Source organism: Rhamphochromis longiceps, linkage group LG11 (genome assembly GCF_057381845.1).
Source record: "Rhamphochromis longiceps isolate RC_006_pf linkage group LG11, R_longiceps_female_GT1.1, whole genome shotgun sequence".
NCBI lineage: Eukaryota > Metazoa > Chordata > Actinopteri > Cichliformes > Cichlidae > Rhamphochromis > Rhamphochromis longiceps.
Window position 1 is genome coordinate 36,461,868 of NC_140567.1, and position 12,770 is coordinate 36,474,637.

Below are 12,770 nucleotides of genomic sequence, written 5' to 3' on the forward strand. Positions count from 1 at the left end.
CGAAAGTTTTACTATTTATTTCTCCAGTCAACATAACCAGTGCTGTTTTTGTGGGTCTTTTAGTCTAAAGCAGCTTTAATTTTTAGCCTGCAGATGACAGTCACCATGGTGGACTGGGATGCTTTGTAACAGCCATGGAAATTGCTTTTTCGTTTTATTCAGCACACATTGGTTTCTTTAACTGTCACTTCTAAGGTGAAGAATGATGTTAAATGTGACAGATTGAGAGGATACTCTTTTCATACACATGCGTACAGCACACGGTGACAGATTTCTCCAGTTTTTCACACCAAAATGAGATCATTCAGAACAACTTTCTATTGATTTTCAGTTATTTCTACCATTTAATGGGATAAGTGGCCCCAAATAATGCCAGCAAAATTCCCACTCACAGCATAACAGAGCCTCCAGAGTCCCTCATAGTACTGATAGATTTCTCGTCTCTAATTAGTATGTAGCTTGGGCAGCAACACATATGTACCAAAAAAGTCCTTCTAGAAACAAATAATAATCGCACTTGCAGACCATCCAGGGGCAGAATTATTAGTTTTAGTGTATTTTATGTTTGTTTTAACTTTTGTTTTTAAATCACGTTTGTTTCAGTTAGTTTCCAGAGTGGATCTTCTTGTTTCAGTTAAGTTATTTATTTGAGAATATTTAGTTTTAGTTAGTTCAGTTTAGTCTTCTTAATCATTACTGTATGGAGAATATATGTCAGAGGTAAGATTTAGGAAAATCTGTAGCTATTACAATAAAGAAAAGTCTAACTTTTGAAATCAAGTGAAGGTAGTTTTAATGTTTTAGCTTTTTTAATTGTATTTTTTAATAAACTAAAATATCATTCACATCTAGTTTTAATTTTCACCTCGGCTTTAATTAACTATTACAACTTTGATGAGAGCATATACAATCCATTTGTAGAATCACCATCAAATTGACTTTAGTCACAAATAAGGTTTTGATTTTTTCCCATCCTGAAATTATATTTCTACCATCATTCACTGATGTTGTGCGAGTGTGTTAAAGATTTAAACTTAAAACTACAGTTCCCTGTGACTCCTTCGGCGGCTGCGGCCGAGCGGACGTTCAAACACCACCGAAGAAGAAGTCATTCGGCAGAATGGGGTGATTTAAATGTGGAGGTTTAACTGAGCTTTATATCGTATTTCTGGCCTCTCTAAGAATTTCAACACCAGACTGTGGCTTTAGATACTTTCCTTTCCCCCGGTGCTGTTGTCATCTGTTGGCGGCTCGTTGTGTGAGTAACTTTGGGTAATAACAAGCCCGACTTCTGCGGTTGTACACCATATTTGGCCGAAGAGGAAGCCGCGGCTGTAAACACTGACCCACGTTATCTGCGGCACCTGAAACGGAAGGGTGCAGGAGCACCAGAGGATGGTGGCCGAAAGGGACAAAGACATAAGAAAGCTGGGGTCCAAGTCAGACAAAAGTAAAAGTGAGCCGAAGGTGCTGCGGCTTTAGGTGGGCAGAGTGCGGCAGGATGAACTTTCCTGCTCTGTCAGCAGCGCTGAAAACAGCCGAACAACCACTGAGTCAAGTCTGGTGGTAAGTACAATGAGTCGATATTGAATTAGATGGAATCCACCCACTCATTTTTCTATTCATCTATCTGTTCATCACATGTAGGTGCAGCTGCTCCTGCACAAATTTCCCCCAAATGCCATGACACAGTGGCGGCTTTTCCCCGTCAACACGCCCACTCTGGTGAGCCCTCACCTGTTAAACAGGACCCCAGTGGCTATCATTGGTTGCAGGTGTGTGAGGCCAGTTTGCTGGACCAGCAGGGAGGGTAAGCATCAAGCCAAGTAACATTTGTCAAGAAAAACTATAAGAAAAAGATAAGCTGGGGCTGACTGAGTAATAACACTGACTAGGCAGAACGATGCTTCTCATGCGTGTTTGCAAAGTAAAACCCCCAGATAAGGCTGTTACAGTAGAAATACATTACGTGAGAAACGTGATTCGTGGACAGACGCCTGAAAAAACAGTCAGGTTTTAAAACGAACGAGGTAGTAACAGGTAATTTAGCTTCCCTCCTACACAACTACAGGTTTCAGTCATTTGTGGTTGGCAAAGTGTGCATAGATTTACCCATGAAGAACCTGGGGCAAAACAGTGAGCTGAGACTGATTTACTGATACTGCAGTTTTAATGCCAGTCTTTAATCAGTCCGAGGAAGGACCTCCAAACACACAAGAACTTATCACATGATTTTCACTACACAATACTGCCCAAAGAACCCTAGAGAAAATCTGCAAAAAAAATTTCTACTAGTCTAAATTATCCATTCATTTATTCTCTTCCACTCATCCTTGTCAGGGTTGCAGGAGCCTATACAAGCTGTCTTCAGTTTGTACAGGTTGCCAGTCAGCCATAGGCCTAACACTTAGAGACAGACAACCATTCGCACCTATGGGCAATTTAGAGTTACCAGTTAACCTAACCTCACTAACTGCATGTCTTTGGACTGTGGGAGGAAGCCAGAGTACCCAGAGAGAACCAACACAAGCACGTGGAGAACATGCAAACTCCACACAGGAGTTTGCATGATGGTGGAATTGAACTCAGGACCTTCTTGCTGTGAGGCAGTAGTTCTAACCACCATGCTGCCAGTCTAAATTATGCTTTTTAAAAAAAAAAAAAAAAAAAAAATTTATATAGTAGTTTCATGCCAAGAGAGAGCATTTTGCCTTCGTTGATGGAGCAGTGTAGATGCACTGTGTCGTTGTGGATGTGGTGCAGGTTATGGATGAGGACGGTGAGAAGGACAGTTGTGCAGCAGAAGTGACAGATGGATTCAAGGTGAGGTGGGATTACATCAGGTTTTCAGGTCTGTAGTCAGATTAAAGAGGAGGTGGAGGTATGCACTGAGGAGAAGAGGAATGAAAGCCAGCAGAAGCATGACAGAATTCATGTGTGCGAATGAGACAGGGAGACAGATGTTAAGGTGAAGCAGCAATGAGAGGGAGTGTTCGCCCAGGGCGCCAAACAGGCTAGGTCCGCCACTGAGCGGGTTGGTGTGGCAGAAGAGGATGCTGAGGATTGAGTGAGGTGGAGGCTGAAGAATAAAAATGAGAACTTAATGTATGCAGTACTCATTTTATACAAAAATTATCATGAAGCTAAAAAAGAGCATCGTGACAGATATCTTGAATGCTAGGAAAACAGGGAAGTGGAAAGAAAGGGAAACGAAACATGACTTAAGTGAGCAGCAGTCTCCAGTGCTTCACCTAACGAAGCAACAGCTGAACTGTTTTTCTAGAATTGTCTTATCTCACGTGTAGCAGAAAGGAGGAAATAGTCTGCTCAGACAAACACTTTGCACTACTGGAATCACTGTGCATGGTTTAGGCCAGGGAGCGTTCCCAGTGTGCTGGGAGGGAGCTCAGCAGGGGTCTTGGAGGTTAAAATCGGCTAATATCCGATTCGACCGCACTGGGTATTCACAATCTCTCTTCAGGTAATGTTTAGAAGACTTTACGGCTGCAGTGAATGTGTGAAAACTGCTTTCGAGTAACATTATGAAACTTTTGAGGGAAGTACTGAAAGTGGCTTCTTCATTTTAATGATTCATCGCATCGATGCTGAAGCACAGACAGCGCTGTGTGTCTAGGTGGAGGCTTTTCACACCATCTTTGAGTGCGACCTGCCAAAAGAGGTTTTAGCACAAACGACAGCGCTGTTGAAAAAAGATTTTTTTTAATGTATTTAGATAAACATTTCATCCTCATAACTGTGCCCATTATTAACGGCATTTAATTTTACGACATTTTTTGATCACTTTAAATACATAAACAGCACATCAGTCAGAAGGAAAACATAAGTACACTTCTAGATTTAAATTGGAGTCATTAGTTCCAGATTAGGTGACACTGTCTAATTTAAATAATGTGCATCTAGGCTTTACTGCCACTTTAAGGTACTGGGGGTAAAAAAGTGTGGGGGCATTTCTTAGAATCTGGTCAAGAGCTAATAACATGTCTAAAATATATGAAACATATCATGACACTGTAAGAAACTCTTTCTTTTGGGCTGGCTTCGTTAACGATGTAAATTTCATTAAAATGTTGCAGGAGGATTTAAACAGCAGGAAGAAAATCCTCAAACATGTTGCAACAGAGACTGGTGCACATTTATGCAAAAAACTTCACGGAAATTAGGGCCGATTGCTTTCGTGGAAATAACCTCTGGTACCAAGAATATACTAAAATGTAACATGTGTTTGTGTTTTTGTTGAAAACAAATTTGAGAATATAAATTTCTCTTGCAGTGCCATTTAACGATCTATAGGCACTGTTTTAAACAGAATTATCAGTTTGCTTTTCTAGTTGTGGTAAAGAAGCCAAAATTAAAGCCGTAGGATTTATTTCTTTTTAACATAGCTGAGTTTCAAACAGCTCAGTTTGTTTAAAGCTTATACATCTGACACTGTTGATGGCTGTCACTGTAAAATCAGCCTGTGAAATACATCGTCTTTAAGTCCAAACCTCTAGAAATGTAGCTTGAGGAGTTAAGTCACCACATGATCGTAAAACAGTGGTAACAAAGACATTTAAATTATAAACATAATGCACAAAATATACATTTTTAATTCAGTTACTTGTATATTTTTTAACTATCAGCCAGAACTACAAGCACCACCGCAGAATGTGTAGTCTTTAAAGTAATCTTTGTGTGTTATTTTTGCATTTCAGGTATTAGATTGTCAATACAAGTATCTAAAAATTGTCTTTTTTCCTGCATTCCTTGAAGTCCTTCAAATCTTTCATTTCAGTGATGTGTTGTGTCATTAAAAACAGTGATCATGGAGAAGCCTGTCACTGAGAAATGCATCCTTTCTTTTCCCAGTGATGCTAATGACATATCTTTACAGCCTTCTTTCTACAGCCCGGTGCACAATCTTCATTTATTTGAGTTTTCGTCAGGATTTTCTCTTTATTGTCTCTGAATATTGAGTATTTTTCTTCATCACTTCGATGAATAAGTCACTGTTGCTAACAATCGGGCTATCCTGCCTACTGCCTTTCTAACTTGAATACTTGGAAAAAGAACGATGGTGGGCCCGCTTACTTACCCAACAAAATTTATTCTACCCTTTTGACATTTGCTGAGTCAGAAAGATGTAGGTTGAAACCTCTTTATCAAGATGCCTTTTATTAATTATAAATATTTGATTCATAATTAGCTTTGAAACCAGCTAGTTCACAGAAGATGTTATCACAGTCACTACTTAGAAAACCACCAAGTTACTGTCCCTTAAGAAAGAATTCAGACCCCTGTACTTTAAAAAAAAAAAAAAAAAAAAAAATCTGTTTTGGTTTTAGTGACAAAGTGAACTTGTGTTTTTAGAAATGTTTTGCAGGTGGCTTTAAAGGTCACAGGTCACGTTCTGGTTAAATTCTGGTTAAGTAAATTCAACCAAAAATTAAAAAGACATCATCAAAGCACAGATCTCTGGTGGTTACAACACCATCACAACCAGAGATCTGTGCTTACTGTTAAGAAATAAATCATGATACCACTACCATGCTTCAGTGTAGTGATGCAGGTTTTGGCACTACTGATGGGAAAAATAAAGAATTTATATCCCTTTAAGAGATAAATGATAGATGGATCTGAATACTTTTGAAATGACTGTAACTTCAATTGAAAAACACAATTAAATATTGAAACTTTTAAACACTTGTGTTCAGACATAAAGATTTTTTTAGATTCTCATGAGCACTGATCAAGGCCCACTGATCAATGGCCATGACTACCATTCACAGATACTCTGAAGCTCCATTTCATAGATTTTTTTTTTTTTTTTACTTACAAAACTTTTTGTATGAGGTCACAGCAAATGAATCCCCCCAAAATGGGCATATATAGATGTGACTGTGAGCACAGCAGCTTGAGCCACGTGCTTTTCAAAGCTTCTGTCTGTCAAAATGCTTCAGAGAAGATAAACTGAGGGGCGTGCTAAGCCCAGTATAAAATAAATAAGGATTATTTTGAGCACTGAATAATCAAAAAATACTGCACTGTACAAAAGTCTTGAGTCACCCCTCATTTCTTTATCTTTTGTTTCCAGTAAGTCGGGCTTCCTTGTGATGGTCATAAAGTGGTCTCGAGTGATGGATCTCCAGGTGTTTTGAAGGTCTTTCCAAGTTTTTCCTTTTGACATTGGCTGTTTGTTTTTTTTTGTTTTTTTTTGGGGGGGGGGGGGGGGGGGGTTGGCTCATTTTAAGCTCAGTTCCTATACCAATACATTTTCAAAGGAATGTTTGTCATCACGTAACAGACGGCTTAGCAGAGATCTATGAAAAATTCCAAAGATAATACAGTATAACAGGCATAAAATAATATTTTGGCATCAACAATGGATTTCAACAGAGCTGCTAATCTCAGCATTGTGTCCGTCATATCCTTGGACAAGTGGAGAACAAAAGAAGAAGAGGGCTGGTCTAAAACGCTGTCTAGGAAACAATCCAGCAAATATCTGACACAGAACCTGAAAGATCCATCTGACCCTTCAGATCCGGGGTCCCCAATCCCAGTCCACGAGGGCCGGTGTCCCTGCAGGCTTTAGATGTGTCCTTGATCCAACACAGCTGATTTAAATGAATAGATTAACTTCTCAACATGTCTTGAAGTTCTTCAGAGGCCTGGTAATGAACTAATCATGTGATTCAGGTGTGTTGAGCCAGGGTGAGATCTAAAACCTGCAGGGACACCGGCCCTCGTGGACTGGGATTGGGGACCCCTGCTTTAGATGATCCATCTGCTGTTCACTAAAGCCTCATCAGTAGAATGATGGTAGTCAAGAAGTCATTTTTAAGAAAGTGGGTTACGTTCCACCCTTAAAGGACTGGGGATAAGGGAAAGTTACAAAAGGTTTCTGTGTTGAAAAAAAGGAGACAGGGAGCCAAAATGGTTCAATTAAAGGGTTTTAGTAATGTTTCTATTAGTAATTAACCTAAAAGAGATAGACAATCCACTATCACCTTTTAAAGAAGGAAAACAAAACCCAGGAGTTGGTCATTAAACTGAGAAGCTAAAAAGGGTTAGTAACCAAAACGGACTCCTCTCCACAGAGCAAACAGCCACCACGCACAGCTCACTAGCTCAAAAAACCAACAAGGCTCTCCAGTGCTAGAGCGCACCTTTTTCAATTAAATACTCTTAATTGCCGATTAGTCAGCTGTACAAAAAGGGCATCGCCTAAGGCAGGAGAGACGGCAGGACACGCCCACACGAGTTGTGTCATTTATAATCTTGGCTGTATTCTGTGTGCTGTTGTTATATTTTTAGTTCTAAAAATTTTTATTACCATGAGTTTTCTCAGTTAGTAAAAAAAAATGTTGGTCTTGTTGAGGGTGAAAGGTAAGTTTGTATTCACTGTGAAACCATGAAGACTCTTTGTGTTTCCCTTCTGTAAAACCCTTTGCTTGGCACTCAGACATGATTCTCACCTCCTCGGGAGAGTTTGGATAAGCCATTCTTTAAATAAAGCTGCATAATGTATATCGCTATTGTTGTTTTTTACATTTTCGATGATCAGGATTCAGTGCAGTAGCAAATTCTTTACTACTGTTTGTTTCAGTTTGATTTTTCTCACAGGGGTCTGAAAGACTGAAACTCCTGAACTTGGTTTAAAGTTTTTCTAAGAAGTGTGAGTAGGTTTGGTTTGCTTCCTCTTCCTCTTCTGAAAAGGTGGTTACTGTACTTCCTGCCTTTGCACTCAGAATACACCAAGCAAAAGTGACTCAAGGATGTGTACTAATTTCATTCAGAAGTAATAATAATAATAGTAATAAGATAAGATAAGATAAGATAACCTTTATTAGTCCCACACGTGGGAAATTTGTTTTGTTTTGTCACAGCAGGAAGTGGACAGTGCAAAAGTTATGACGCAAAAATTAGAATACAATAAGAATAAATACAGTACACAACTGTACAGAATAGAATAAAATACTATATACAGTAGAATAAAATAAAATAAATATACAATAAGATAAAAATAGAATACAAATACAAATACTATATACAACTGAGTAAAAATACAACGATGACAGAAAGGATTATTGCACTTAGTATTATGGTATGGTTACTGTGTTTAACCATGAGTTTGTCATGTCTTATGTTTTTAGGTTTTCTAGAACATGCATATATTCTGTGTTGTCCACAGTTTATTGTCTCTGTTTAATTTATTTGCTTTTAATTCCTCCTTTTTATAATTTTTTGGTAACTTTAAAAAAAAAATTTATGCTGTTTTAAAAAAAGTTGAATAAAAATGAAATGTAAAAAACAAAAACAAGCATATTTTGAATGTAAAGTGGTTATTTTTTTCTGAGTTTTCTTTATTGTTTTACTTATTTTACCTAGTGAATAACATTTATTACTAAAGATCACAACCTGTAGATCCTCTCTAGATATGACTAAATGTAACTGCTGGTTCAGATTACAGTCTGTATATCCTGTAGTTACGCTGTACTGATAGTTACATTAATTGTTAACCACATGTCCATCCATCCATTTTCTTCTGCTTATCTGGGGCCGGGTCGTGGGGCAGCCCAAGCAGAGAAGCCCAGACCTCCCTCTCCCCAGCCACGTCCTCCAACTTGTCCGTGGGAACACCGAGGCGTTCCCAGGCCAGCCGAGAGATATAATCTCGCCAGCATGTCCTGGGTCTGCCTCGGGCCTTCTCCCGGTGGGACATGCTGGAAAACCTCACCCAGGAGGCATCCTTGCCAGATGCCTGAACCACCTCAACTGGCTACTTTCGATGTGGAGGAGCATCTCCCGAATGGCCGAACTTCTTACCCCATCTCTAAGGGAGAGGCCAGCCACCGTTTGGAGGAAGCCCATTTCCACCGCTTGTATCTGCAATCTCGTTCTTTCGGTCACTACCCACAGCTCATTAACAGCACAGTTAACAAAATGTAACAAAATAATCCAGATTAATGTCCTATGGGGGGGGGGGGATGAAATAAACTGCATAACCATGTGTTTGTGCTAGCAAAATGCTATCAAGTATCAAACCTGGTGATAAACGTCTGTTAAGTAACACTTCTAGCACGTTTTAAAATGTTGACTGCTTATTGGTTCTATATTCTAAATCTAAATAACTTTTTAGACTGACAGACTGAATGTGAAGCAAAAACTCCTCATTCTCAGACAAACAAGTTGATGTGTGAAGGTACTGCTACAAGAGTCCGTCTGAATTATACCGGATCACAACAGCTACGGAGCACAGCTCCAACCTCTCCGTATCATCAAACATTAATGCACAATAGACCTTATCATGTCAGTAGCAGACGTACATCCCTATGTCAGCTCCACAACCCATGTGTGACCATAACAGTTTATATTATATTTTTGCATCATTATTCCGTATTTTGAAATCCTAATGGATTAGAATTGTTGAGATAATCTGTGGTTCTGTTCTTACAGCGTTACTGTAACATCAGGTTTCATTTTAATTTTCAGGCATGCAGAAGTTGGACCCCAAAGGCCTTCTTCCTTTGACCACAAAGCAGTGGACCTCCACTGCTCACAACAGGGTGGACCCTTGGCTGCTGATTCTTACCTTCATGCAGTTGCTCTGACCCTTCAAACAGGACCAGTTTGCCTTGAGAGCCCCTGCCATCCTCAAACTCCCTCAGAGAGTGGAGCTCTTTGGCTCACCCTGACACTCAAACCCCTCTTAGAGTACAGCTGCTGCTCTGTTTGAGATGGTCTGGGCATCTGCTAAGGTGTAAGTTGTTTCAGGCAAGTCCTGCTGAAAGGAGACAGATCCAGGACAGACTGAATGCATTATGGGGCACATTTACAAACAGTCTGCACCAGAACAAAACCCTCTTTGGCTGTTGAAAATCTACTGTCAATATTTACTAAAGAGCTGCAATGTCACTTTTCCCACGGCAGGATGGTTCAAAGCTCTGAGTGCAGTGCCTTAGCTTTGGCTGTGCCCTGTAGCGCTTCACTAATTCCTCTTCCTGAGTCTTTAGTTTTGTTTCCTTTGCCCTATCAGTGTTGTGTGAATTTGCCCAGCTTAGTATATCAGGACGTGCATCTTTTGCCTGTGCATTCTGCTACAGGAGCTGAAGTGACAGATAGGCAGAAGGAGGTCAGACTGCTACCTCCATGACTGGACTATTGTTCCACATAATTCACACATAATTATCTACTTTCTCCATAACCAACCAACCAAATATAAGGCTGCTGCTACCTGTCAGTCACAGCTTAATGAAACTGCAGCCAAACAGGAAGGAACATTTACAAATACGTAGTACTTTGGTAGATGCAGCTCCAGTCAGTCTAAGAATAGCACATAAAAGGCTTTCTGGTATCTGACAACACAAGTGATTATGTATCTCTTTTTTAAGCAATACTTCTAGAGGTTCTCGTTTCACTGGAAACCATCAAAAAGCAAAACAGCACTGTTCTAAAAATACCGCGGTCACAAAATGCATCTGCTGTGTGAACCTCCAGATGCTGAGACGCTTCCTCTGCCGCTGCAGTCGGTACAGGATTTAAGAACGTTGGATCACAGACTCTGCACTGAGCCACAGCTGAAGAAGAAAATGGTAAGTATCACCAGATGTTGGAATTTTATCAGTTTTAACTTGTGTCAGTTTTCACTAACGTTTGCATGTGATGACTGGGAAATGTTTTCTCTTTATAAGGTTTATTGATAATTTTAGAAAACATAATTTGGGCCACCATATAATGCAAGTCTTAAATTATATTTACTCCTCAGTTGTTTTTGTAGTTGTCCTTTGCTCTTGTATGCCAGTGCTGTTTTTTGGTACTTTAGCATTTTGCTTGGTGAAGTCTGATGACTGGTTGATTCTCATCTTGACTTTCTGGGCTTGGCGGGTCAAACTGAAGATGATGTAACTTTAATACAAATAAGGTGGACTGTGCCACAAGGAGGGGAGGGAGTTGTAATTAGGGCGGCTGCTGTGTTCGCTTCGTATTACTCCTCACCCCCCACCCAATCCTGTGGCTTGTCATGTCTTTCACAAAGTTGTGCTGTGGACATTTATGTGCTTTTTGTGCAGAGGAGTTTTTTTGTTTCCTGTTCTTATGCTGTCCTACCATGGAAGCACAGCATGAGTAGAGGTCTCTTTTTTTCCTCTTGTACTTTCCCATTGTTGTGTATATTTCAGTGTTTTTCTGTAACGCTGCCGATCTCCGACTTGTATCCCCATGTAATGTCTGTGTTGTGTCTATATAAGGTCGGGGGTCCCATTTCACTGCAGGGCAACCTGCATGTGGCGAATAAAGCTTTGATTGATTAATTACTGTGAGACTCTTTCTTCCTGTGGTTCTGCATTCTGGGTCTTTGTCAAAATAAACTGAATTTTTACCAATAAACATTTCTCTTTAATTGTAATAACAGTTTAGCGGTTTATGTACTTCTGCAAATGTAAGCAGCTGTTAGATGTATTTGTAATGGTGTGTTGATATGGAGTAGTATTAGTCTTGTCATTTTTTGTCGTATTCTTTCCTGGTTGATATGAACCATGTAGGACCAAAGTTTGTTATTTATAGCAATTATTATATATAGTTTTTTGGGGAGGGGGAATGCCACATGGCGTATATACTAATGAGTTAATGTGCACGTCATTCTTTCTGTGCAGATCTCTTACTTCGACCTGTCTGGAGGTTTGTCCAACAAACACAGTGTGTGGAGGACAATGACAAAGCTTTTTACTAACGCTTTGGCCAAAAACATCAACTGGAGGGGAAGAAATAACAAGCACAAAGTAGAGAACCTCACCATCAAGAGAGTTATCCTCAGTGAGTGTGCTTCTACAGGACACACAAGAAAATATGGTGTATTTTAAACAGTTAAAGCATTTACTTACTTTCATGTGTTCACTTTGCTCCCCTTTTACCCCTGCAGACGCAGTCAGGCAGAACTCGTTCTGTAAGGATGCCGTGGACGAGGAGATAGAGAGGTATATAAAGCGATGGCTGCAGCTGGCAGGAAACCAAGATGGAGGAAGAAAAAGAAGACAGGAAAAGGGAAAGGAAGCGACCAGCATGGGGAACTACTGTGTAGAGTAGCACAAAATGCATCTGCAGCACATGTTATTTTGACTCTTACATCTACAGCATGAGATGAAAAGAAAAATACTATCCCTCCAATGAATGCTCACAAGGCTGGATTCATCATGTCGTGTTTACCTGTCATGTGATGCTACATGTAAGTTAGGACCTGATGGACACAACCAGAAACACAAACACAGTTACTTTTTAAAATATTATTTAAAAAATGCTTGCACTTTTACTGTTATAGCCATTGTAGTTTGTTCGAGTTCATCATGCATTACACTACTATGCATTTTAATCATATCTCGGCATCAGTTTATAATGCCATTTCCTATAATCATAATCATATTTATTCATTTTACTCTAAAGATTATTAATTTCATGCAGGAAGATCTTGTAGTCATCACTATTAAAACATTTATTGTTTGGGACGTTTAAGGATGCTGTCTGTTTATGTCATGTGTGAGCATGTCAGTCCCAGCCACGAAACGCACTAAAGTGGTGATATCAATAAAATTACATCTTGTTGTTAATTTTTCTACATTATTTGCTAGTTGCTTATATTTTCTTCATAAAAACGACTTCTCCTTTTGCACTTGGTTTCAAATGTGCACTGTGTGGAAACTAGTGACATCTAGCAGTGGATTCGTGAATTACAACAACCCAAGCATGTGGTAAATCAAATTCAAATTCAAATTTTATTT

At 39.5% G+C, this 12,770-nt stretch overlaps 1 protein-coding gene across 1 annotated transcript; it reads left to right on the forward strand.

Annotated features, from left to right (window-relative positions):
• Nucleotides 1–1,079: 1,079 nt before the first annotated feature.
• Nucleotides 1,080–12,562, forward strand: LOC146659886 (uncharacterized). The gene is made up of 5 exons (XM_085423861.1): nucleotides 1,080–1,566; nucleotides 1,648–1,810; nucleotides 10,498–10,592; nucleotides 11,652–11,811; nucleotides 11,918–12,562. The coding sequence occupies exons 2-5, from the start codon at nucleotides 1,684–1,686 to the stop codon at nucleotides 12,079–12,081; spliced, it is 546 nt and encodes a 181-aa protein (XP_085279987.1). The 5' UTR covers nucleotides 1,080–1,566; nucleotides 1,648–1,683; the 3' UTR covers nucleotides 12,082–12,562.
• The last annotated feature ends 208 nt before the right edge of the window (nucleotides 12,563–12,770 follow it).